The sequence below is a fragment of the Lentinula edodes genome, assembly GCF_021015755.1.
Source record: "Lentinula edodes strain Le(Bin) 0899 ss11 chromosome Unknown C8R40scaffold_2, whole genome shotgun sequence".
In the NCBI taxonomy this organism is placed as follows: Eukaryota; Fungi; Basidiomycota; class Agaricomycetes; order Agaricales; family Omphalotaceae; genus Lentinula; species Lentinula edodes.
In genome coordinates, this window is record NW_025764308.1 from 123,490 (window position 1) to 150,267 (window position 26,778).

Sequence of the window (26,778 nt, forward strand, 5' to 3'; positions counted from 1 at the left end):
CGAAACTGACTACTACATAGCTGGCCTCCTAGCCATCCGCTGTCTTCGTCCTTTTTTCCGTGTAGTCATGGGATAACTATGGAGTATCTACGCCAAACGACCTGCTCAAGAACGGACTTTCGTGGTGCTTTCTACGTAAAACCTGTGTGCTTTGCGGTAAGTGTCGGGTTCATATTCCGATGTCTGTCCAACACTCATCCTCCTTTCAGAGCAGCTTATGGTCTTTTCTCAACTAATATGCTCGGAGGCATATCCTGCTCGGAAGCACACGAGGAAATTCGGCTCAATCTCTCGGTTTAAAGGATACATTCGACCTGGAGCAAACGAGAAAATACTTAAGAGAGGAGAGTGAATGCGATATAGCTGGCGCTTTCGTCTTCTTTATTTGTTCATGTACGGGTATGTAGCCTTGAGGGTCGGATAATGTTAACCAGGAAAGGCTACGATACAGCCAATAAAATTCACGTTACCTCCCATCTTACTAGTTGCTCGCTTACATACTGACACATCTCAGTGTTTTACCACCACTGAGATGTGAGTACACTCGTCATAACAGAGTACTCCTTCTTCATACCTAGTTTATTGACTGTCTTTTAGATAATATTCACTCTTTTATCTAGCTTCGTTTGTGCCCTCAGTGCATCGTCGTGAATCCCTATCCTTGGTCCACTGTGCAAACCATTCCTTGGGGTCTTTGAATGCCATGGTGCAGACGCACAGGCTCCATCTCCTCCTGTGGGTGTTCATACCTCGACACACTGAGACTCAACAGATATACGATGTTGTGAGCTCATTCCCAAATACAACAAAGTCTCTCTACTGAAGGACCTGGTTGCGCAGTGGCAGACTACCTGGGATCGATCGTCTCCATTTACATCCACAGCGATATACTTCAATCCGAGCACGAACTTACGTTCCGACGAGCGTGAATATCGTAGTGGATGATACGGTGGAATATCAGGATATCGTTGGTTTCGGAGGATCTCTAAGTGAGCACACATTTGTTTATCCTTCACGACATATGAACAAAAAATTATTTATCGGTTACTTCAGCGGACTCCGCGGCTCTGATATTGAAGAGTTTCCCTCCCTCTGTAGAAGTGAACAATCATCCATTCATATTCTGAAAATACACGTTCATGCACAACGGGAAAGTTGCTGACTTTCCTCTCTTCGTATGCGTCTTTATGTTCTTCAATGACTCGAGCTAAAAGAATCCTGGTCGATAGCGATCCGACATTGTAAGCAGAATATCCGAATTACAAATGGTAGTACAAACCTTCGTGTTACCCTCGTCCGTCCCGAGCTCCAACTATGTGTTTAATATACGCGGCAACACTGACACCGAACATCTGGCAACCCTTTACTTCGTTCACCTCGATCTCGTCAAGGCAGGGATCAGGTTCCAGCGTCGACGGGAATTTGCCAGTCGCCGGCCAAGAACTGTCGGCGCCGACTCGACTGACCCACTGCTATGTGCTCTTATCAGAACCATTAACGACATCCACTGGATTCAGCATCAACGCAAGGTTGGGGCCTTCGAACCTGGAAAGGGCCGTGCTGGAAATAAATTCAACCTCTGCATTAGTTTGTCTTCCACTGTCCTCTTCCGCTGACATGCCCAAGCTCATCGCTGCATGATTATAGCGGACAGCGGAGACCAGAAGCTTGCGTGTCGCTGGAGGGACTTGAAGAACGGTTTTCCTCCTAACCTTTGTCTTTCGCTCACCGCTGGCGAGAAGCTGAATAGGAAATATCCTGATTCCAAATTCCGGAAGGCTGAAAAGAATATTTGCGATTCTGATGTCAAGATCAAGTCAATCAGCCAACTCATATAGGATAATGATATCGGCCCCACTGACCAAGGTATCTATGATATCTTAATCAACATTCAAGCCGAAGTTCATCATGATCTTCTTTTAGGGCGCCATGTCATTGTTGGCTCCGAGCCTTGCAGTAAGCTTCCGGAAAATTTGAGTTCTGTAATCATTGCCGACTGCCTGCTATAGCTGAAAACGTTAACGATTGGGGTCTGTTTGACCCCAACCAGTGTGTCGCCGTCGATGAGACTCACAAGTTGAGAATTATCGATATGACGAAATCCTTCAAGCAGGACGTGAGCATGAACTCAAGAAATGCGGAATTAGCGATGTCTTCAAACGAATCTTCAGCCAAATCTCCAGTTACAAGGATGATACACCTTTACCGATGATCAGTTTGCGTGTGCCAGCTATCAATCTACCTGCGCCTTCAATCTTCGAAACTGAACCGTACTTGAAGGAGAAAGATTGATAAGCATGTTGGGGTCGCGTCTTATTGTACGTTTAATCGTTACTATAGACAATGTAAACTTCGTACTTGGGACATCGAAGATTTCGCCATTGCCTTCGAAACCTCTTTCACTATAGGCCGAGAGAACAATACGACAACGTACCCGGTTCACTGCCAAAGTTCGTGACACCTCCAGCAAGCATGTTGAGGGTTGGACACCGTGCATGGTTTCTGGGCAAGCGGTCGTCCGGTGCTTAGTTTTTAACCCTTCTCATACTGTCTTTTTGTTCTGTAGAAACTGACATTATCCACTGCAAATATACGGTGTGAGAACAAGGGACATTAATGATTGGAGGATGTATGAATTCGAAATGCGAAAGGAACTGGGATACGATTGTGCGAACCCGCTTCTGAAGCTGTTTGATTTTGTTTCTGGTACCAAGCATCCTTGACCCGTCGAACAATCTGTTTCGATGGTATTCCCAGTTTGGACCGAGTTTTCCGCCGAATAACATTCGGGAGTAGTATGGAGGGCTTATTGGTTAGAACCGAGGTTGTTTATAGCCTCGATGATGTCAAGTTCACTGGCGAGGGGTCAAAGAAGGGTGTTGAGCATCCAGAACGAAGGCCAGACCTGGGTATCCCTTAGAAGGAATGATATAAGGGTAAGTGAGAACTTAGTGAGCAACCATACGGAATGTACGACACGTCAATTATGACGCGACTACCCATGGGATAGCGTCCTTTGAGGTGATTGTAACCTGCAAGAACTACAATGAGTACTGATATGAAAGAGTGATAGAATAATTGACCTACTGGATTCTTGTTAAGCGTTGTAGCAGCAGCAATGTTCCTCGTATTATCCACTTAAATTATACCATGTCCGGTGTTTGGATCGATATACGTCAGTCCCTGCGACGTTCCAGTGGTTTTGTCGACGTATGTAACGTTCCCTGAGTGAAAAAGAGTATTCTGCGACAAACAAAATAAGCACAACGACTCACCCATAGTAGTCCCACTCTTAGAAGAAATACGTCCCAGAATATTCACGTATTGGTCTCCACATGTGAATGGGCGCACGAGCAGTGTTGAGGCTGGATTTGGGACGGCACTGGGTTGGTTCGGCATTGCCTGGGAACGAGGCCAAACCGAGGAAACTGCACCAATTTTCAATGTGACTACCCCAGAAGGAATGGCTGGAGCGTTCACTCTTCCGAAAGGCGTCAGTGGAACCGAAAGTGAACGGGACCCGGTCCCAACTACTATAACGATTCTGTTGTTCGAGTAAGATTTTTGTGCTACTCATCATATTTCAGGATTACCTTCAAGTGAGGCTCTTCTCGAGAGTCAAGCTCACCAGCAATAACATTTTGCTTGGACCCCGGTAGTCGAGCAAATGTCTCGCAGAGATCGCCATCTACAACCGCCTTGACCGGCGTATAATAACCTCTCAAACTTGACTGTTCTTTGCCAACCAAACTACTCTGCTCTATGCGCAGATGCTGCTCCAACGTCGATATGAAGACGACATCCTCCTTCGAAACGAATGGTACGAGGATACCGACCGTGCCATGGACACCAGTATACAGCAAGATTTCACGTCCTCCAGTAACCATCGCTACTTTGTGTATAGAAGTGATAAGGTCTCCGACATGGAAATGTGCCACCATCTTGGTCTTGTGAGGGGCACCCGTCAATATCCCTTTTTCGTGAAGGATACCAGCGCCGGTAGGGTCTTCATCGACTTGGTCTGATTCCTTAGTGTCCGGTCTATTGACGATAATGTTACCAAAGCGGTCTCGTATTGCTACAGTGTTGTAGTCCACCATCCTCACAGTACTGACCCATCTTCGTTGGGAGTCGTCCCCGAAAACGAGCAAACGGTTTTCTGGTGCTGTGTACGCAACGAAAGAGACATAGTCTTGTATTTCCCCCACTATAATTCTCAAACCTTGCGTATTGAGTGTGATGATGGGCGAAGCAAATGTCTGAACAATGTTTGATGAGCGTACCTTTCATAGCATAAGCCTGGATGCTGCCCTTGTTTTCAACCTTACGAAGTAGCTTCTTCTTCCCGATATCATAAATTCCCAAAGCTTTTCCTACATCGGCGACAAGTCGCCCCTGGAACGCCAAAAGCGCCAGTGGAACATCATTAGTCTCCGTCTAGAGACAACGTTGACATACATTTCAGCAAATAAAGGGGGAAAACTCACTTTGTGAAGTAACTCCAAGCCTCTTCCTTCATCCGTGAATTTGTAAGTCCGCAAGAAGCCACTCGAAAAAGAGCGTGGAGACATCGTCGTATCAGTCGCGGTCCCAACAACTAGGTGGAGCTCACCGCCCCGAACCCTCGACTTACACACAAACTTACTACAACCGTTACGATGCAACAACCAACGAACACAGTTTACACAATACTTTTCATTACTATACGATACTTGGTGTTACTTGTACTTAGTACATAGTTTCCCCCGCTCTTGGCTCCGAAATGGTGGCCTGCGGCGGTTAAATCAACTCTCTCTCTCTCTCTCACCGCCCCGAACCAAAAAACGAACCACTGTTAAAGACGTTGGAGTAGGGTCTCTCAGGATTCACTATCTAATCCAGTATCTTATCTATATCGGTGTTGTTCATTGTTTGTTAGCGTAGGTACAGTAGATATCGAGTAGGTAGACAAGGACAACAGAGGACTACGAGCACTCACAGATCAAGATCTAGCATTAGCGACCGGTCCAACGTTAGAATCTAGAGGGATATGTGCCACTGTCCGCCTGAATAATCACATGTCAGACGTGGTCCCGAAGTCCACGACTAAGAATCGATACAGTTTACAGTGTCCATAATCTGTACTATATTCTGAAGAATGTATTTATGTTGAATTTTCAGTTTGTTTTTGCCCGAAGATACATTTGTTATACTGTCGATGGAGAATATCAAAGACAAAATTGCAAAAAATGAACTCCTTCATTTTTGCTCCTACGAACATTTTTTGTATACTGAAACTTCGGAATCAGTATAGTGTTTGATGTGCGACCAAAATCGGTGTTGATATTTAAGTCAAGGTCACTGTTGGTCGACCTAGTGCGTTGTATAAACTACTAGAATGTTCTGAACCAAGTATCTGTCAGCATGAGCAATTCCACTGTAATATACAAAGTCACCGTATGAAAAGGAGTTGGAGATCTTCGTTGTAGGATCAGTGATCATTTCATGAAAGAACGAGTGATTTCTGTTTGTAAGTTCAGAGGTCGGTTCCACGGGATAAGTTTGGTGTTGACGATAATAATAAGTACAAGGGGAGGTCAAATCATTGTCTTGATTGTGATTTTCAGTAAATCCTCGAGTAGGTTCCTGACTGATGGATAGGTTGGGTGGCCGCATGGTCGATTTCATCCAGAAATCTTCTGCAGGATGGTCATAGAAAGCATTGTTGTTGTGACTGATGTCTTTGATGGTGGTCATTGCAAGCGACTGTAAACGGTGCAATGTTAGAGTACAGGTATGATAAAATTATGGCGTACAGGCCTTACAGTGTTTGCTTTCTTGAAGTCTAGATTTTGTGAATCAGTCTCGGGAACAATTCGTATTTCACCGAGCTCCGAAATTGAAGATAATGTCTGTAAGTAACGATTCAACTATATGGTCATTTGATTTCAGTAATTCTCGCTTACGGTAGTTGCAGTGGTGGCTCCGTTACGCGAGGTGGGTAAGATCTCGAAGTCTTTGAGCATGTAGTAGGATATATAGGAATGCTGAGTTGCTCACTTCTTTGACTGTCGTGTCTTTGGGATGAAAATGTTGATTTATGTCGGTTGTTATCGAGGTGGTGTTGAATGCGGAGTTGTTATGATGAGATGTCGACAACTGAAAGGAACCATTGGGTTATAGTGGGTACAGAAAGAAGGTTAAGAATGTGTAACGTGCTTTGTTTTTCACATACGACGCAGTTGCAAAATCTCGTGGTGCTAGCGAGATGAATCGAGGGGATTTCTATACGAATTATGATGCAAGAGAACGACGCAATTTAGACAGCGACTGACCGATGTTGTAATTTTTGGTCTTCTTGAATTGTGAACTTTTTCGTGTTCATACCAGTCCAACAACTGGTCATATTGTGCTGAGTTGATTCGCATCGATGCCATAAGCCGAGAGCGTGTGATGATTGGTACGCGGCTACATCGACGATGGGGAGTGCATCCTTCGCATCTCATGTTGTTGGGGTGCACAACGCACGTTTTACCTCTTGCTTGACAATTATTACAGCTCTAGCATGTTGTTTACGACGTCAGGGATACTTCGGAAAAGAGGACATACGATATCTTTGTGTTCTTCGTTCAGTGCTTGCCTCTCTTTTGTGGTTCCGTATTTTTTGTAAAGTGAGGCGAAAGTTGATTTCATGATGTTCGTTAAATGGTGCGCGTTGTTGTTCTCATCGTCTAAAGTTGAGATGATATCCTGCAGTTGTATGTTGTCGGTACTTCGGATTTGATATTGAGGTAGTGTGGACTGCATAAAACGACGATAGTGGTAGACGTGAGTGTATGGAGATATTTGTACCTGTGGTATAACAAATTTTCCTTCGGGGGCTTGTCATGTTGATTCAACATCTAGTATATAGTGCACACCGGATAATTCCAGAAGCGACTGATTATTTTTTACATGGTCTTGCTATATGTATGTTGTTGTCGAATCCATTAACACACCGGAAAGAGAAAAAAATCCGCTCAGAGGAATATCGAAATTTAGCGTAAGTGATAATCATGTGATCGCGGATAAGCTATATTAGGGCAAGGGCCCTTATGTATATGCGGTGTCGGCTTTGTTCACTTAATTGAATTTGAAAGCTGTTTACGAACTAGGCTCCACTGTCGTGGACTGCACATCGCTTCGGTCAAGATGTTCGTCATTGAACTAGGATAGGATAGGACATGAACAATACTTCTGTATTATTTACAGATATACGGAAGCTCTATGATCTGTGCATACGTTATATCGAGAGGCGGACTTTCTGTATTCCATCACCAATAATCGACCTCTTTGTCCAGGCCGTCATCTTCGAGCATCTGACTGCACCATAAATGTCTCGCTGAACCAGCATCCATGGAAGTGCGCCACAGTCCGTTATACCACCCACAATCTTGGAAACCTTATTGATCATACACGACGTATGAAAACCTCTTCGACCGTGGAGGGGAGCCATTGCATATGGGCCGGTGTGTTCACGCACCACCATTTTTCAAGTGACATCGTCCGGGTAACCCACGTACAACCCTGTTCCATTCACAAAGCAGCATCCTAAAGTGTCCCCGAAGCCCAAAAGCAGTGGAAATCCCCTTTTGCTGAAGAAAATTCGAACCCGCAATCCCTGTGGAGGCTGATAAATATGATGTCAACTCATTGAACTACGAACTACCTTTTTGCCATGGAACTTCATGTAAGCTATGCAATAATCTTCAAAGATAATTGGTACGCAGTCCTGCACACCATCCAACCTCATCCTTGACATGATATCCTTTCATAGTGTACCTGAGTCCGAAGGTGCGAAAATCAACAACGGAGTACGTTTGAGGAATGTACCCACCGATACGTTCAGAAAATGTAGCACGAATTGGCCTGCAATGACGGATTTTGGCCTCGTCAGCATTATCACCAATGAGTCGGCGCCTTCGATGTAAGTTTCCAGCAACTGCAGAAAGCGTGCGTCCATGAATCGTGACACCTCAGAATAATGGAAACGGGACACCCCTTTCACCATTGTCCATTCGCGTAGACCGGACTCCGCAAGAATGTGATGTTCTGTGACTGTTGGTAGTGTTTCATGGAAAACGTATGGTGACCTCCCCTCCCATACTGGCACCGAACATTCTTGTAATTGTGAGTGATGGCATTGAGATGATATTAACCCCAGGTCTCTTTATGAACTTTTGCTTGAATGTTGATTAATATATCATAGATATCTTGGTCAGTGGGGTCGATATCATTATCCTGTATGAGTTGGCTGATTGAATTAATCTTGACATCAGAATCGCAAATATTCTTTTCAGCCTTCCGGAATTTGGAATCAGGATATTTCCTATTCAGCTTCTCGCCAGCGGTGAGCGAAAGGTAAAGGCTAGGAGAGAAACGGTTCTTCAAGTCCCTCCAGCGACACGCAAGCTTCTGGTTTCCGCTGTCCGCTATAATCATGCAGCGATGAGCTTGGGTATGTCAGCGGAAGAGGACAGTGGAAGACAAACTAATGCAGAGGTTGAATTTATTCCCAGCACGGTCCTTTCCAGGTTCGAAGGCCCCAACCTTGCGTTGATGCTGATTCAGTGGATATCGTCAATGGTTCTGATAAGAGCACATAGCAGTGGGTCAGCCGAGTCGGCGTCGACGGGAATTTGCCAGTCGCCGGCCAAGAACTGTCGGCGCTGGAACCTGATCCCTGCCTTGACGAGATCGAGGTGAACGAAGTAAAGGGTTGCCAGATGTTCGGTGTCAGTGTTGCCGCGTATATTAAACACATAGTCGGAGCTCGAGACGGACGAGGGTAACACGAGGGTTTGTACTAACTACCTTTTGTAATTCGGATATTCTGCTTATAATGTCGGATCGCTATCGACCAGAATTCTCTTAGCTCGAGTCATTGAAGAACATGAAGACGCATACGAAGAGAGGAAAGTCATCAAATGGCCCGTTATGCATGAACGTGTATTTTCTGTTGACAGTTCCTTGTGTCCCTACTTCAAACAAGTTAAAGCCAAAGACTTCTCAACCATCATCCTCGTCAACGCCTCGGGGCACGAGTTTATTCAAAAGCAGTTTAATCAGCTCATGCTCTGCGTCTTTTGTAGCGACTGCTCACTCAATGCCACGGGTTACCAGTGTGAGGATTGCCATCACACATGTCATAAGAAGTGCCATGAAAAGTCACTGTGGACACATGCTTCCGCTTGGTCGTCAGAACGCACGAAAATGTTTTGAATGCGACCTAACTAGCCATGCGCACCTCGTCGAATGCGACATGCTAATTTTGTGCACCTCGTTGAATGCAACATGCTAATTGTGCGCACCGCGTTCCGGACTTTTGTGGTTTGTCGATGGAAAGCGCAAATACTCTCCTACTGGACACTGTGCGGGATATCAAATTGTATATCTTGCTCGTTTCTCATTGCGGTTTGCTCTCAATAGGCTTGCTGGACTCGTACTCAGCCTTACTCCATGGGTGTATACGCTGCAGAGACTACGGTGGCCATTGGATGGTTCGCTCACCGAGCCCTGCACCCTCAAAGTAAGTTTTGGAATTTTCTCCATATCGTGTTCGTTTCTCATCGCGTTTACCTCTAAATAGGCTTGCTGGACTCGTATTCACCCTCGCTACCTGGATGTATAAGCTGCAGAAGCTACGGTGGCCACTGGATGGTTCGCTCACCGTCCCCTGCACCCTCAAAGTAAGTGTTGCAATTTTTTGTATATCTTGTTGATTATCTGAACTACACAGCTTCTGCGTCTTATATTGATGAAATCCTAGAATACTGTCCGACCCCAACCCCTACCTCTGCCGGATTCTCTATCTCCCATTCGCCTGCACCTCCATACCCAAGTTCACCCCTGCCCTCGGCATCCCCAATTTCAACATAGTTTTAAAGGGAAAGAAGGACAGATGATGAGCTGGGGACTTTATATGATGAGATCTGGACAGGAAATGGCGCTAAAGGGTTGAGAAACTTGGAGAACGCACCAGGCGTTGAGGCAATGGCTATGGAGCAAGCCCGAGCTCCCCATCCAGCAGGACCCGCTCATACTTTACTCCTCCGACTTCAACGACGTCTTTTTCATTAGTAAATTCGACTTCTTTATGGATTCGCAACTCCATCATCCATACCCCGACCTCCCTCGCTTCCAGCTTCATCTCTAGCGTATTCACCTACTCCGAGGAGTTCATGTCCTCTGCCTTTGCCTCCCGGTGCTCACGGCCCACCTTCAGCGACGATCAAGGCCTCCCTATCATCTGCCTCAGTCCCAGCTCATTCCGCAGCGGCCTCTAAATTACGAAATTCGGTAGCCTTAGGCTCCGACAGACGGAGCACTCCCACTCTGGATTCGCCATCATCAGCACGAGGGCATCAGCTATCTACCGCTCCAGGAGCTTCCAGTGTAGCAAGCCCAGCATCCTCGAATATCTCTCCGGCGGCTTGTTTCGAATCGGTTTATAGGGTACCGCCTGAAGCCAGTGGACTAGTACCTCCTCCTTCTCCCTTGGGTCTCGTCCTGCACCTCTCCCGGGTGATGTCTCACTGGCTGCGCTGTTTTTTCCCCAGATAATTGCTACCTCCATTCTGGTGACGACGAATGGCTCAACACTATATGGCTGAACTTACACCTTGGCCGTAACTTTCATCGAGGGTAAGGTTGACAGCTCCGGCCTCCCGAACGTGAATGGGCTAAGAGATTGGGTGAGGCAAGGAGACGGAGGACATAATTCCGAAGGAAACGCAATTTTGTATAAGGCAGGTGTCTTTCTTGTGACGTCTTTCCCCTGCTGTAACCTTCTATCGTCTTCCACACCAGGTTCTCATAATAGCGACTGCTCTTGCCAGCCCATGGCTGTCGGAAGCCAATTATGTCTTTCGGAGAATTCGGTGTGATCACAAAGAACTTCAAACCGAGCTTTTTGCATACATCTTGACCAGCCCGATGGAACCACTGGCACTCCACCACCACTACCTCCGGTTCAAACTTGTGAACAATATCTTCGATCGTTCTGAGCTGGTCCATGTATTCAGACTCTATCCACGGAAGCAGCATGCTCGGCGCATGCGGTGTATCAAGCCTAGTCATACCAACTGCTTCGATGTGTCCGCGGCCAGGGAGTAGACTGAAAGAAATATTGGACGAATTGTAACCTGCGTCTCGTAGTTGCATCTGCAACTGAGTAACGCGTTTCTCGAGAGCTGCGAAGGACGCGATAGCAACCTTAACACCGGGTCGTGTGGCAAGCTCATACGCGAGAGCAAGAACAACATGCGATTGCAGGCCACTGCACCACCGTGCATGGCAGAAACTCGGCTCCTTTTTTGAGGGTTATTAAATATTATGGAATCAAATAAATGGGGCGCCTTACAGGCACCGACATTGAATGTTTTTTGAGAACAAAATAAAAGCAAAGTCACATAAACTACAGTAGCTATGGAGTAACTGAGTGAGACGAGAAAAAATAATCGTGACAGGGTCACAGTCTCGTGATATCCCGTGCCGGTCACAAGAAAATCAATACAATTCAACTCAGTGTTACTTTTGTCCGAATAAGGAGAAACTCCTACCATATATAGAAATGAATTTTGTATGGAGTGCCGTATATAAGGACGATACTTCCGTAAACTACAGCCTCGTAACATTCGCTTGTCTATATTCACAATTCGTAGTGAGTAAAATGCGGCGAGACATGAGAACCCTGCAAGTGAGCGAATGAGGGAAAATAATGACTCAGAAGAAACCAATGAGCGAGTTTTGAAAGGTAAGCGCACAGCAGGCGCATACATAACCCTTGATTGAGCAGTAGTCTAGTAGAGCTGTATACTGTTCAGGCGTCACATTGCTATCTGCAGGGTCTTTGGGCTCAGTTGACCTCCGTTCCGGAATATGCGGCGTTGACGATCATATTCGAGCAAGCGTCAAGCCCGCATCATCCTCCTCCTGAGTCATACTTGTCGGTGGTACATCCGGTGTCATGAGGATATGTCGGGGTACAAGTGCAGAGATTTATGTCTCTTCGAAACATGTCACTTGCGAAATTTGAATTCTAGACCAACTGTGGGCAAGGGTCCTACTTCCGAGAGCGGGTATCGACCTAAACAAATTCCAATTTTTGCTAAACATGATGTCCTTAAACGCTCTTACCAGTCTGGTTCCAGTCCTTGATCTTCCTGAAACAAGGACCTGTGCTGAGGTTGAGATGCCCGCGATGGGATGATGTCAAAAATGGTCATGTCCGAAGACTCTGCATCGGCTACACTCAGATAGCTTGTTGGGGCGTTGCCGTTTGGGAAGGAAAGTAATTGACATTGTCTGCATGATATTGCGCAAACTCGTCACTGCTACTTTCATTGAGCCAGTAATTGAAGTGAATGTCTTGCAGAGACTGTCGTTCACCAAGGAACTACTAAGATCCCGCCACTCAAATACCTCATGACTCTCTAGATCATCATCCACGGTGGTAGGTCCATTATAGAAAATGTCAAGGGAAAAATGGCAGATGTGGTGACATTGCATAGCATGCAATGCACTCATCACAGCCTGCGATACATAGACGATCTTTTTATGCTGGTTATAGAACGACACATTCCCGTTGTACCCAAATTCACGGAGGCCATGGATGAGAGGAAATTGTATGATATTGAGAGAAGAAGGTCAGTCTACAGAGAGGAGTTTGTGATTAGCGATTTCATTCCACTTCAAGAGGCAATGAGAATGGACACACCACGAGCATTGATAATAAGCTTCTCGAGTTGTTCCATACCACTCAGGATAAGTGCAACGTCGCGGTCTCCCCACCATTCGTTGATTTCAACAATGAAGGTACTCAATTTCCGAAGATTGAGTCTACTAGAAACGACAGCCCGGGGTATATGAGGATAAGTGGCTTGCAAAGATCGTGCATAGGGCAAGAGAAGCCTTTTCACTGATACGGGTGAGTCGCCAGGAGGGAGCACCACAGCAGGAAGTGCTAGTGTGCTAGCAGAGCCTGACTGGATCATAGATCCATGGACAGCAACACTCTCAATACATTGGCCAGGCACGAGAGAAGCAAGGCCAACTACCGAGTGAGCAAACAGGTACCAGGGAATATGGGCCTGAACAATACTGAGCGCCGGAAACAAAAACTCGGGGCAAAGGAACAGAGCGAGTGTGGTGGGATGCGAAAATTCTAGGATGAGACGCGTGACGGTCTAGCGGATGGAGGAAATGGACAGGAAATTTGCAATAAATGCATTATACTATGTACGATGCCCAAGGATATGGAATGCAGGAATATGGAGAATTCGGGGGGAAGATGTGAAATGATGGGTACGATCATATGCCTGCCATTGACGAAGCTGTTCTCCACTTTTGCTTATGTCGTCCGTGAGCTTCAACGTATGAAAAATGATTTTATCGGCGGCAATCCGTGCATTGTAGGAGACTTTGAGAAATTTTCTGACATCCTCAGGCTCACAAAACTCCCGGAGGAGAACATCAAAAATATCAACAGGGAGGTCATCCATCTTTGATCACCTAAATGAAAGGGTGAGTGAATGCAGACTAGAATAATTAGGGTAGAAGTTACACTGTTGCTTGTTGTGATGGAAGTTGGTCGGATGAGGTGGGTTGAGTTCAGTAAGGGATTTGAAATTTGTTCAAGGATGATCGATGACGCTGCATGTGCAAATTAAATGACTACAAACAAAAATAATTTCAGCGGGAAATGTAGTCCTGTGAGACCATATTGCCTCCTATTCCCAATGAGGATGTGGGTGTCACGAACCACATCATGGAGGATACGGTACAGGAAAACCATATCCTCAATATGAATGTAGTTTGTGAGACCCACATCTACATCTTCGAGGAGAATATGGTACCCCTGTTCCATATTGCCAATGAGGATGTGGTCCATGACATCCGCATTGTCGAAGATGATATGGTCCAGGGAGACCATATGCAAAATGCAAAGTCACATTCACATTCAGAATATGGGCCACCCGATAACGAGCTTGCCTTGTTTTTGTGTGAAAGAGAATGGAAGGAATCTAATGGGCACTCCAACCAACCAATCTAATACACAATATGCGAGTTCACTGCTATCAAATTTATTTAATAGCAAGGGGTAGCGTTGGCAAAGGTTCCGCAAAGCTTTGAGAGCTAAGTAAGAAGCTTTGATCAATCAATTTGAATCGTTCTAAGGATTCGATATATTCCTTTGATCAAGGTAGATTCAGCACGATTTGTGCTTTGGTTTGTATTGATTTGGGTATATCAAGAATTGGGGGTTTGAATCAAAGTAAATTAAAACTGAAACACACAGACCCCTACGGAGGGCTAGAACTATGTGCTGGCACAACCACACAGCGTGATTTGCTCTTAAGACCAACGACTGATCCTAAGTTCGAAGAATACCCAACAACTGGATATACTTCTCGCAGTCACAAGGAGCAGAACACAACGTTCCTATACTCACAAGTGCCGGGCCCGAATGGCTGCTAGCGAAGAGGTTTCAGTCTGGCGGGAGTGTGTCTTTCCTTTTTACGGATTAGCACTGCAACGTCGTCCCAAAATCACTTCTATTCCAGATACATCGGATCGCTATTTATACATACAGAATATAGAGTTGCACAGTACAATTAATTTAATACAATAAACGTTCGGAACCGTCAGGAAACTTCTACACTCGGTCAGATACCATTTAATTTGAATCTTCATGTCCTTATCTGGCCCATATTGGTTCCAAGATTCTAGTATACCTCCAAACATAGGTAGGTACTTCGATATTCATTTAATTTAATTGTTTTTGGAGGATGACTCGAATGGTGTTCAACTGTCATTGCTGTTCAACACTTACTTCGATCGTTTGTCACCTCGTCCGGAGGCAAATCAGCTCTCCTTGATTCTAATCCTATCAATCTGATTCATCTGGATTAAACTAATTGCTTCTCTCTTTCAATAGACACCCATTGTGCCTATACTCTATCAAGGGAGTTACATATAATATTTATTTGTTTGCATTCTTCAATATTTTCTACGTCAGGACTCTTTGACATTCATTTGATATGTCTTCGGAGCCTCGTCATACTTCGATCGCTCTTCTAGTCATTTTCCTCAATCACGCAACCTGATTGGTCTATTAGACTAAATCACAGTCTTTTAGATTAATGCCTGATCTCGTTCTAGAAAGAGTATTTGATAATTCCTGAGTTCTAGAAAGTCATCTCGAGTCAATCCTCGGCTCATGGTTACTTAAGTAAGTTCTTCCAAACTCCTGCCAGTGTAAGGTCCAATAAGAATACCCTTGGTATGTCATACGTGAATGGTCATCCTTCGGATGTAGTCCGAGTCTGGTATAATCCTGCTTGACAAACAGGTAGACTGCTATCCGAAGGTAGTATCGGGGATGGGTAAACTAACCAACTTGTGGTAGTATGGGTGTATGGTCCCTTCAACTTATTAGACTGATTCAGTATTGACTTTGACTGTCAATCTGGGTCTCAATTACAGTCCTCTTGATACAAATCTATACGTGAAAATGTCACAATTCACAGTATAGACGTCTAGCCAAAATTTAGGCGTGTCACCGAACCATAATCGAAGAGAAGATGCAGATATAGTATGAGGGAACCATAGCATTAAGAGCAAAAATATGGCTCACCTGAACCTCATTGTCATAATCCCATCATCCATAGAGAATACAGATTACCTGAACCGTAGCCTGGCCCAAATCCTGATATATCATATTACCTGATGTGACCAATGGCAATATGGGTCGCCTGAACCATATCACCTACCTTGTGAAGAGAATACGGGTCATTATCGCATGCGGGGAACTTACAAAGGGTGGATGACCTGAAAAGGGCTTAGAAGAACAATGAATAGTCTGTAGGTGGAGCAACACACATAATTCCTGCTTGCTTGTAATATGCGGAAGCTGCCTTCATTCATCAAAGTATGTAGTTCGAGATCACTACATTCAACTACTAATCTAAAGTTAACGCCTTGTAGATTACATAACCTACATACCGCCGGGTGCTCTGTCTACAGGCGCGGGCTGTATGCTTATTCACAGCCGGACTTCCGTCGCCTGGCCCAAAGATCGTTGAAATAGTATAGTCACCTTTACGGTGCCCGACTGGGCTCAGGCTGGATTTGAATGAAATGATCAAAAATTATTGAATGGTTATGTTATTTTGTGACCGAGTGACTGATTTGATGCCATGTATCATAATATCTCCGAGATATCGGCCCGGCAGGAATTCTCGGCACAGTAGCAGCTCCCGCCTCTCTCTCTTACCCAACAGTGAAATCAGAGAATTACTTCATTGAGCACTACGTGAGGATCATGTGAAACAATACCATTGATTTCAGATGTGTCACAAACACTTGCACTACATCTATATTTTGCAGATGTTTCAGTGTATAATTTGTAATGTGATCAAATTATCTACATGTCACAGTAAATTAACATGAGCCTTGTCATGCTCAGAGGCACAGTGAGTAAGTAAGGGAGTCAAAAATAAAATGAAGAATTCATTCATCCTTATGGTGAGGAAATGTTAATGTAACTTAATCTCAGTTGGTAGTAAAACAACTGTATTGTGGTACTTGTTAATGTTGGTTAATCTACATTTTATTAGTGTGGCTATTATAAGTAAAGGTCATGTACAAGCTTACCTCAGTTGGTAGTGAAACAACTCAGGGAGCTGTACTGTCCCATTGGGTGTCTATATACAGTATCTAGTAATAATGCTGTTTAACTGAATGTACATACTTGTATGTGTTAGAGTATACTCCGTACGTACAAATACCCTATCATTGTGTAAACGGCGTTATTACAGAATACTGTACAGTACTAGCTTACATCCCACGATGCAGCGTTTTGATTCCCTCAGTTGCTTTACAGACAACTGAGGTGAGTCCTAGGATATCAACTACATAGAGCAGCCCACTGATCACCTACATAGATTACGCTCTTAACAGATTATGAGACTTGGTTCTACATAGATCAAAGGTTATCAGTGGCAAAAAGAAATCAAATATAGAAATTAACATACAAGATGTCATTCGGAAACATGCCAAATATACAGAGATTCCTGGATGAGAAACAGCTCATTGGTGAGGAAAACTGGAGACCATATAAGCAAGAAATCCTATTCGCAGTGCAGTTGAGAGGACTAACAGGATACATTGATGGCACAATACCCTGACCCAACAACTATCCGGGCCCGATATACCCATCGACTCAAATCACTACCCCGCTCTTCAGCCCAACGCCGTGCTTGGAGGAATGGGAGGCCCGCAACAGGCTAGTTGCTGGAGTCATTGTATCGAATATCACTGACCCCGTAGGCCTGGGGATAGATGAAACAAAATGGGCATCAGAGATCTGGACTACACTAATCAAAAGATTCGAAAAATGCGATGAACAACGCATACACCTAGCCGATATGAACCTCCGACAAGAGAAATTCAACCCAGCAGAATCAACAATGGAGGACCATGAGAAGTGAATGCAAAACCTTATCAAGAAGGTACATGATCTGGGAGGTACGGCTATGGACACCCAATTCCACCAGATCGTAATCTCGTCCATGCCATCAGACTGGAGACAAGACATATGGAGCATACCCAGGTCCTCGAGTGCAGATGTGTTCACCTATCTGCATACACTGTGGTATGAGAAGGAGGAAGAGCGGAAGGAGGAGGAGCGTGACACCAAGCGTGTCAAAGCACTGATGGCAGCACACAACACCACCATGCCTACCAGTATAACAGCAAATGCACTCTGAACCAATAGACGCACAGTACTCACCTGCCACAACTGTAACAAGCCTGGACATATAGCCAGAAAGTGTTGGGTGAAAGGAGGCAGCATGGAGGGACAGTGGCCGAAGCAGAATCAAGCCAACAAACCAAAGAGTGGGACAAATGCAAGCACCGCGAGCACAGATGACACTGAAATCTCCACTCCCATGGCAACATACGTGATGTCGACCCAGACGGACATAAACACAAAACAAAGTACGTCCAAATCCATCCCAGGATCTAGGCATACCGCTGACCTGGAATCATATCCAGTACTGAGTAGCAGATAGAATACCTGTGAATTTGCTTTTACATTTTCTTTCAACACTTTGATTTATTCTAGATATTTTTGATTGGTAAATGTTAACTACAATATTTCAGTAAATATGAGAAGGAAGAAATAACATCAGTTGAATGAAAGGACAACTGAGGGAATTGAAAAATATATGTGATAAGTATATAAGGTGATTGAAAAGTATAGGAGTTGAGGAACATGGTGGCCAGAAAACAAAGTAAGATCACACAGAACAAAGCTGAGTATATGGAGTATGAGTCCAACAGTAATCTCAGTATAGCTGGTCTACACTCTGGCCTCTAACTTACCTTCCAGCCACCTGCAGAACATCCTTTTTTTCCTATTTAATCTTGTGTCAGGTCTATATCATACAGTGATTTTTGAATGTATACCGTGAAAGCAGTACCCCAAAAAGAGGCAGCAATTGTGCCGGAGGCATTGCCGGGCTGATATCTTGGAGATATCCTGATACGTGGCTGTCATGCCTTGGCTACAACCACACCAGCCCCAGTACCCCCAGTACCCGCCACACGTTGTCATACTTCCTACCCACCTTCTGTACCTCCTTTGCACCTCCCCAAGTATTCCTGATATAACTCCCCAAACAACCTTCACCTGACGCGCATACAAGATCCTCCTAACCGTTAACCCCTTTTAGTACTAATCTCGATTACCTCCCTCCCTCAATTAGCTGCCTCATGTCTCCAGATGTCCTCTTGTTCACTTCCCGTACCTATTTAAGTAGCGCTGCATTGTCCTGAAGCCCCAGCTTGGTATATTTTGAACACACACCCTTTACATAGGTCCAGTCCCTGTCCCTTTGTACCTGCTAACCATACGGAATTCTCTTTACTGTTTGTTTCTCTATCTCAGTTTCGCTTTACTCCCGTCTACTGTCCTCCCGATCGTCTGTACGATCAAATACACGCTTTTACTACACGTTTAAGCCATCCGAGTGAGTCTCCGAGCTCCCTCAAGCAATACTAAAGCTCCCCAACGCCTAACGCCTTGGTGAGCTAACCTCCCCAAAACCTTCCTGAGCTCCCCAATTGCCCCACAAGCTCTGGGACCTCAATCTAAGTAATGTTGAAGCTACCCCCTACGTCAAACTACGTGCCGCTTCTCCGTTACCACCTCCAACACTCGAGGACGTCCACCCCCAAACCCCAGTTCCCGGGACCTCCCCTCCCGGGCGTATACCTTCTCAGGAGCTTATACGCTTGAGACCTATTCCCTCTACGACCTATTAGACCTTACATTGATGTTCTAGCGAGTACAACTCCTCCTATGCAACATTACTAGGTTCCGCACCTCTACCGCCTCTATTTACGCCTTAGGGACCTCCCTGGACCTTACAGGAACCCCCCAAGGGTCACACCTCTTAACCCCAGCCACTACTAGGTCATTCCCGTCCTCGGTCGCGGTTTCTGTAGCTCCCTTCAAGCTCCAGCCTGCTCCTAGCATGCTACAACATAAACTCTTCGTACCAACACCTACCCTAAGACCTATTTTGACCCAGGTCTTACAGTGGCATCAAATCAGTCACCCGGTCACAAAATAACATAATCATTCAATAATTTTGATGGGTTTTATTCAAATCCAGCCTGAGCCCAGTCGGGCACCGTACCTTGCTTGCGTTCTATTCTACAGTGCTTTGCGAAATGGTTTGCTTGCTCGACTTTTTCACATCTATTTGTGTTTATTTATTTGTCCAATATATTTTTACCCCAAAAAGGATTCATCAATCACTTTTTGAAGCCCGACGGCCCTGGTGGTCCTCAAAGAGAGCCCTCTCGAGCCTCGGCCCAAAAATGTATTGGACAAATAACCAGAAATAAACAGCAATAAACGCTTGGTAAAAAATCCATACAAACAAACCATTTCGCAAAGCACTGTACCTGGACATTTTTGATGTGCAGGCACACTTTGAACTTGTTTTGTTTTGAAGGTTCCATTATCTTCTAGCTGAAGGGATGAATAATTCTGTAGCTTCCCATTGTAGTACATAGCTTTACAACAATTCTTCGTACGTTGAACTTGCTAACTGTCAGACCTCGGTTACTTCTAATAGCACCTGCATGGCTGGCGAGTCGTGAAGGAAATCAGGCGAAGGCGAGGTCAGTCAAATAAAGAAAGAAGGCGTTCATGTGTGTATCCGTGCATAACCCGCAGTTAACTCTTATTTACCGTCACAGCAAAACTTGACTCCAGTCCAACATTAGAAGCAAACACCCTTAGCGCCATCCACCGACTATGTTCCTTCAAAGTCGACGGAGGCAGGAACCTTTGCGTACACATTTAATCTACCGGATTTTCGTATGGACATAATAATTCCCTCCCTTACTCGACCACGATATATCATCCGAGGAATAATGACTTTGACGGACTTCAAACATCGCACCCACATCCTAACACCACTAATAAGGGACGCATATGTTCAAGATCTATGAACTTACGTCGGTTCCTTTTCGAGCTGCGCCGGAGCGATTGACCCCACAAAGCTGAAACGATACCAGAGAGACGAGTACTGCGCCAAGTTTCATGGTCTTTATTAGGTTCTTGATCTTCTCGTTAACTGTGGATCATGAATTGTTAGGAACAAATTTGAAAGTAGAATAAAACACAAAACACACGAGATGAAGGAAAAATCCGGTTATTGACCAGAACAAGATCGGCCGTATTTATCCATTCAATTACCTCTGCACTTTGAAGCATATCTCCACAGACAACCTCCATTTTTCCAATGGGAATACCCCAAATCTCGCTTCTTACAATGGCTGTTCGAAGCATAGTCTCCGCAATGGCTGCTACATCTCGGCGGATCTCGATACCGAATGATCTACATCTGTGAGTTAGTGCAGCCTGTGCAACTGTGTTCCCAGCTCCACTACCCAAATCTAAGAAAACAGAATCCTCCACTAGATTGGCCTCGTTGAATAGGCGTTCAAGGAAGATCGGCATCAATTCTCCATATACAGTGTTATCACGTCCTGATTTGAGCAGTGTATGTTTGGGTTTTAGGCAGTGCCCATAGATTTCTTGAAGTAAGCGAAAATAGCAGCTAGCATCTGCACCTGCTAAAGGTGGCACAGATGAGAAGATTTTATTGATTGAAGCCAAATTTTTGATCAATGCTCCGTGATCACTTCGCTGAACAGCTTCCTCAAGACTATGAATTGAGGTCTGACATGCCAGTGCTATTAGCTCCAGCCAGCATACACCCAGGATTGTTTTACCTCAAGGTCTGATGGGGTAGATCTTGATGTCACAGCTAATAAGAATCTTAACTAAGGCTGCCAATCAAATCAGATGAACTGTTTACCTTTGGAAAGAACATAGATAGTGTCTAGGAGATCAGAAACCGGCTGATAATCCAACGTCCTCCGAGAGAAGCAAAGGGGGTATCTAAGCTGTGATGTGAGACTTGACCTTGTAGCAGGGAATTGATTTTGATCAAAATACCGCTCGAAGGCAACTGCTCCCGGAAAGGTGAACTGGACTACAGGGAATATGCTATCTTCACTATTAGCCGAAATTCCGGGAAATACTTGTCTCGCAAGAATTAATGTAAGGCATCAAACATGAAGAGCACTCGAGTGTACATACTCACATGGTCTATAACATTGGATGTTCTCCTGCACTGCTGCCAAAGGACTAAGCATAAAGCTCTCTTGAAGGCCTTGAATCTGGTACCCTTTGACCCGCAACTCGGAGAATATCTTGTTGATAGTGAGAGGCGTGACCAGTTCAATGTCAAAAACGGAATTCAAGGAAGGACATGGGGATTCAATGGCAAGGAGTTCAGTTTCAGGGGGAGAACCGAAGTGAATCTTCCGCTCAAGTTTGTTTCGTTTGACCCAGCTTCTCTTATCGTTCTCTGCACCTCCGCCTTCTGCTTTTGCGAGCGCCTTGTTCTGTCTTATGCGTTTGTGAGTATCTATTTTGTAAAAATGATAGAATAAGTTGATACCGGTATTTTCGTGAACGTTCTGCCGCAGACAAAGGGATCTTCCTAGCGGTCTGAGCAAGTACTTCCTGTTGAACTTTGAGTAGCTTCTTCTATTTCAAATGAAATTTTTACCTTATCCCACTCAGCCCAACGATTATTCATCTTCAACTGGTAGTGTTAGAATTATAAAAAGAAAACTGGCACGATGAACAAACAACGGTAAATACTATTCAATTAGTTATGTAATGTGTAATGATCTACCGATTCTCCTACTAACAAGTTAGAAAAAGTAAGCCACTGGGTCTCGTCGAATTTGCGTACGTCAGGAACCGCGATCGTGAATCAAAGTGCTCCCCTTCCCTCATATAATTCCAGATCAAAGAAAAGAACAGCAAAACCGAATACGCTAGACGAGATCCACCCGACGTTACTTCATGAACAGTGATCATAGAAGGCGGCCGAGGGAAAGTCACTTTTTTCCATAGGTCGCGACTATGCTGACAGTAGTACTGGAAGGGGTTTCAATGGAACGGCATGAACATCAAACGATGCGACCTTAACTCATAGATGTTGTGCAGCATCAACACAGCGCCAGAGAAGAGAACAACGTAGACCAGAGCGTAGCCGAAAACAGATGCAAAACGTCGAAAGTATTCTTGTTCAGCGGAATGTATAAAACGTCGGGGTCTGATTTTTTGTAAAGAGTTGAACGAAGTATCGATGGGGAAGGGCGCTTTTTCTGCCAGAGAACCACGCCAGAAGCCTGTCTCCCATTTAAACCAGCTATAGCTACCAAAAAATGATCGCTGGTCGAAGCCGTCTGGCCCGGCATGAATTGTGTATGTCAACAGCAAAAGCGAAATCGATGTGACGAAAACACTCACGGCGACAGCTTGAACAAGGCCTACTAGATGCTACTTCAAGTTGAGACTTTGGTCTACTTTTCCAGTTTCCACGTCATACACCAGTGCACATCCCGTATCGGTGCCTCCAATTAGTGTTGTTCTCACTTAAACAGATATTCTTCGGCAAAGCAAGAAGAATTGGATCAGACGAGAACTTCTTGATGAATAAAAGGCGGTCATGGTCAAAGAGCTCGAACCCTTCGTCGGTGCAAGCGATAAAGCGTTCACAGGTTTGGTCAAGAGAAACTGATTTCCTGTAAACAGCTGAGTACGCACGAAGAGATTACAAGCTGGCATACTGACATAGATCTTGGTCCTGTGTGTTTAATTCAGGCCGTATTGCCTGTATGGTTATCGAGGCAAGCGCTAGATAGAGGGGATTAGGCAGCAGAGTAGAGTAGGCGTAGACGACGACATACATTTTATCTCCCTGCATGGCAAAAGCATATATATTACCTGTTGTAGTATCAAACCGGACAGTTTTGGCCAGAAAACCGTCTTCAAGAGCAATCGAAATTTTCTTCCTGAGTTCCCCCTGGGCGCTGAGAGTCCACATCACCACAGATCTATCCAAAAAAGACGCGATTAATTGGGCGCGGTCTCCAGCGGGGACTTCCTGTTGAAACACGTCTAACGAAACTACTTGAACAGAGGAGGTGTGATTTACTGGTTTTCGCATCGACTCCAACATCTGGGATTAAAACGGAGCATCGATGGAGAATGCGAAACCTAAAGGCGAATGATACTTACGGATCTTTCGCTCATGTAATCCCAGAGCTGGACGGAGCCGTCCCAGGAGCCTAGTAGGAGCAGGATATGACCAGAGATTTCCATGAAGAAGTGTGACCAAGCAGCTGCTAAGTATACGGTCGTTTCAGGTTGCGGAGCGCCGGCTTGCTGAGAAGTCAAAGGTATGGAATGGCGTGTTTGTAGATCCCAAACATTCGCGCCTCCAGGTCCTGTCATTATCGCAAGACCTTGTCAACCATGAATGACCAAATCGACGAAAACTCACCAGCTGCAGCAAGCAACCTGACTTTTGCAGAGAATGCCAATGAGGTGACTGCATTCTGTGGTCCTTGGAGGACCGTTTGATTTTCGTACGGCATAGTGATTCTTCGAAGCTGTTCCGGACAAAGTACCAACATGTTGTAGGATGGCGGCGAGGGAGCACAGAAGCGCAGCTTCGGGATCTAGTGATTAATTTCGATGAATGTGACGAGGTCCGGATAGTTGAGCTTTGATTGCGAGAGAGATTGCGCGAAGGTGATAGAATGCAACAAAGAAATCCCTGCCATGAGGCAAAACCTGAACCGTTTACTGTTTCAATTTGCCGAGCATGCTAAGGCTTTGTTGCTTTGTCGCATTCTGTGATTTGATGGCTGGTTTTGTTCTTCTTCCCTTCCTTCCTTGAGTGCGTCGGACCCTTATAGACCTAGGAAGCACATATTATGTGGGGAAAGAGGTCCACCCCTGCGCGCAACCCCTACCGCCGTTTTCGAAACTTGTATATAACCCCTATGAGCCACAGCGCGCTAGTGTTACACGAGCCATCGGGAGAGTATTGTGAAAAGCGATGTGAAGAATGGCCGTATAATGAAGGACATAGAGGGTGGAGAGGGCTGAAAGTCGCGCATGGATAACTGGAAGAATTGTTCAGTTGTTTGTCTGTCGCATCAGACTGACTTGAGGATTATTTACTCAAATTGATTGGAAGGCTTATGGAAAGTCATCACAATACGGTCCATTTGAAAAGATCGTTTAAGCCACGCTATCAGCGGAGGAAGGAAAACGACCTTGTCGTTCGGCCCAAATCACATAAACGCTCCACCAAAAAAATTAACTAAAATAACTCAAAATAAACCTGTAAGTGGGTAAACATGTTCTCCTGGTGCTGATGTGTGATACGATCGTGCTCGGAGGCGCCAGAGGGATCACTGACAACACTGGAGACATGGAAGGGATACCTCATCTCTCCATCCTTTTCTGCCCAATCAAAGTCAACGAATCGTATGCGCGTCTCGGCCGGTTCATCCCCGTCAGCGAGCATGACATTGGGTCTGCGAAGATCCCCAAAGACAAATCCTTCTTTGTTCAGAAGATCGAGTCCTTTGCGGACGCTGTTTTTGACCGAATCTGGTAGCGGTTGTGAGATGTCGTATGCATCGTGGAGCGTCTTGCCCTCGATGAACTCCATGGCAACAAGATTAAGGTTACCGTACAGTTCACCGAGCGGGGAGAATGATAGCAGCTTGGGAGCAAGTCCATGTACTGCCATCAATTGATGTACATCGTGGCCATACTGTCGCACAAACTTGATCACAACTGACTCCTTTGTATCGGTCCGAGTGGCCTTGAAAGTGACGGACGCAGGGTTGTGTTGCAATGGATAGGCATAGACAAAAGGTATCTTGGTTTCGCGGATGGAGAAAGAGGAAATCGAGGGACAGAAACGCGGGGGTATATGTCCAGGTTCGACAACAGGTGAAGAAAGACGAGCGTGATATTCGTTCAACTCGACTAGTGAAAGTCGAAGAGCGTAGAGGACATGCGCAATCCGGTGAACCTGCTCATCATCAAACATAAGAGAGCAGCCGAGCCATTCGTCCGCCGAAAGGCGCTGAACGATCATGCGGGATGTAAGGACTGCGCCCATGATAACAATCCAGGGGCCGGCGAGACCGATGAGGAACGTTGGGCAGCATGATACTTCACGGACTTGGGCGCGCTTTTGGAAGAATACATCAGTTTTGGAGCCCTTCTAATTACTGGATGAGAGACTTACTTCAGGACGGCAGTAAAATCTGGCATACGAAAGTGCAGACTGCCTCGATGGATCATAGCCGCCACTGCCTAGTTCGCTTTTGATCTCACTGATAATGCAAGCCCCGTTGACGTTCAGAGGCGTAGGTGTAACAGACAAAGTCTGGGGATGTCTTGTCCGAATTGGTGATACGCTCGAGCCCAACACCGAGAATATCAGCCAGAATTTTACGAGTCTGGGCGTCTCGAGGGGCCTCCTTGACTGCAATCCTCGATACGGATCGCAACAACGAGGCAGTATCGCGGAGAATACCCTCCGGGATTTCGATATCTGATGTTCTGCAGCGCTGCATGAAGGTACCAAAGACGGGGTGATAGAGCTCTATTGGAGGGGCAACAGTTGAGGGGCCATCTTGCGCGTATCTCCCATCGAGTACAGCAGTAGCTGGGGCGCCTTGGCTGTCATTGTACTCTTTGGATTGGGCAAGCACAGATGGCGGTTTCCCTATCCACAACTTTTCGAACATACTTGGTAAAATCTGAAAAAAGATTTCACCCTTAGGGGTTAGTATCGAGTATCGACAGCACACACCGTAATTTAGCTCGCTGACTATATCCAAGGCCTCGCTGGCTAATTCAGGTTGTGTGGGAGGCACTACCGGGTCTTTAGGTGTGAAGATGACCACAAAATCTTCGTCGGCAAGATCCTTCACGTACTTGCGGAGCCGGATTGCTTTTGCGTTTTCAAGTAAGGCCGGGAAAGTGGGGAACAAGGTTTCAGCTACATCTGGATCCCGTTCAACTGGGTGCTTTTGCTGAAATGGTTTTAGCAGAACGAGCCAGAACCAAAACACGTGCAGACTGACCCTGGTAAATTACAGCAGTGAAAGCGTAGAGTCGGGGTAGTATTGGTTGACTAGAGCCTTCTGAAGCTTAGTAATAGACAGCTCTGGGTCGACATCGATTTCCGACTGCGAGAATACCAGTGCTTCCTGTTAAGTAGTGAATACTCAGTTAGATGTAAAATAACTCTATTCGGTACCTGTTAAGTAGTGAATACT

The 26,778-nt window shown here is 45.4% G+C and overlaps 9 protein-coding genes across 9 annotated transcripts; 3 read left to right on the top strand and 6 right to left on the bottom strand.

Moving 5' to 3' along the window:
- Positions 1-612: 612 nt before the first annotated feature.
- Positions 613-2,474, bottom strand: C8R40DRAFT_1065328 (uncharacterized protein; the record flags this gene model as incomplete). The annotated part of the gene is made up of 8 exons (XM_046225656.1): positions 613-669; positions 914-985; positions 1,280-1,312; positions 1,344-1,461; positions 1,546-1,800; positions 2,075-2,200; positions 2,366-2,402; positions 2,435-2,474. 8 exons carry the CDS (start codon positions 2,472-2,474, stop codon positions 613-615), a joined length of 738 nt encoding a protein of 245 aa, XP_046091322.1.
- Positions 2,475-3,569: 1,095 nt separating this feature from the next.
- Positions 3,570-4,610, bottom strand: C8R40DRAFT_1034007 (pre-mRNA-splicing factor rse1; the record flags this gene model as incomplete). Its single annotated transcript, XM_046223383.1, has 3 exons — positions 3,570-4,283; positions 4,324-4,437; positions 4,488-4,610. Coding segments are annotated over 3 exons (951 nt in total), but the record flags the coding sequence as incomplete, so codon positions are not given.
- A 716-nt stretch (positions 4,611-5,326) lies between these two features.
- On the bottom strand, positions 5,327-6,005 carry C8R40DRAFT_1165136 (uncharacterized protein; the record flags this gene model as incomplete). Its single annotated transcript, XM_046230644.1, has 4 exons — positions 5,327-5,382; positions 5,436-5,745; positions 5,805-5,891; positions 5,946-6,005. The coding sequence occupies 4 exons, from the start codon at positions 6,003-6,005 to the stop codon at positions 5,327-5,329; spliced, it is 513 nt and encodes a 170-aa protein (XP_046091324.1).
- A 1,691-nt stretch (positions 6,006-7,696) lies between these two features.
- Positions 7,697-9,923, top strand: C8R40DRAFT_1065330 (uncharacterized protein; the record flags this gene model as incomplete). Its single annotated transcript, XM_046225657.1, has 10 exons — positions 7,697-7,740; positions 7,796-7,945; positions 8,087-8,148; positions 8,228-8,261; positions 8,319-8,552; positions 8,636-8,806; positions 8,883-9,099; positions 9,469-9,547; positions 9,608-9,707; positions 9,788-9,923. 10 exons carry the CDS (start codon positions 7,697-7,699, stop codon positions 9,921-9,923), a joined length of 1,227 nt encoding a protein of 408 aa, XP_046091325.1.
- Positions 9,924-10,968: 1,045 nt separating this feature from the next.
- C8R40DRAFT_997357 (uncharacterized protein) lies at positions 10,969-11,289 on the bottom strand (the record flags this gene model as incomplete). Its single annotated transcript, XM_046236790.1, has 1 exon — positions 10,969-11,289. A coding segment is annotated over one exon (321 nt), but the record flags the coding sequence as incomplete, so codon positions are not given.
- Positions 11,290-11,701: 412 nt separating this feature from the next.
- On the top strand, positions 11,702-13,187 carry C8R40DRAFT_1065332 (uncharacterized protein; the record flags this gene model as incomplete). The annotated part of the gene is made up of 6 exons (XM_046225658.1): positions 11,702-11,716; positions 11,865-11,972; positions 12,171-12,310; positions 12,477-12,665; positions 12,716-12,880; positions 13,016-13,187. 6 exons carry the CDS (start codon positions 11,702-11,704, stop codon positions 13,185-13,187), a joined length of 789 nt encoding a protein of 262 aa, XP_046091327.1.
- Positions 13,188-17,555: 4,368 nt separating this feature from the next.
- C8R40DRAFT_1165139 (uncharacterized protein) lies at positions 17,556-19,350 on the top strand (the record flags this gene model as incomplete). The annotated part of the gene is made up of 5 exons (XM_046230645.1): positions 17,556-17,766; positions 17,845-18,021; positions 18,974-19,055; positions 19,090-19,111; positions 19,162-19,350. 5 exons carry the CDS (start codon positions 17,556-17,558, stop codon positions 19,348-19,350), a joined length of 681 nt encoding a protein of 226 aa, XP_046091328.1.
- Positions 19,351-20,403: 1,053 nt separating this feature from the next.
- C8R40DRAFT_1032754 (histone methylation DOT1) lies at positions 20,404-21,154 on the bottom strand (the record flags this gene model as incomplete). The annotated part of the gene is made up of 3 exons (XM_046223283.1): positions 20,404-20,508; positions 20,557-20,675; positions 20,734-21,154. Coding segments are annotated over 3 exons (645 nt in total), but the record flags the coding sequence as incomplete, so codon positions are not given.
- A 3,643-nt stretch (positions 21,155-24,797) lies between these two features.
- On the bottom strand, positions 24,798-25,586 carry C8R40DRAFT_1157877 (uncharacterized protein; the record flags this gene model as incomplete). Its single annotated transcript, XM_046229676.1, has 1 exon — positions 24,798-25,586. The coding sequence occupies one exon, from the start codon at positions 25,584-25,586 to the stop codon at positions 24,798-24,800; it is 789 nt and encodes a 262-aa protein (XP_046091330.1).
- Between the last annotated feature and the right edge of the window lie 1,192 nt (positions 25,587-26,778).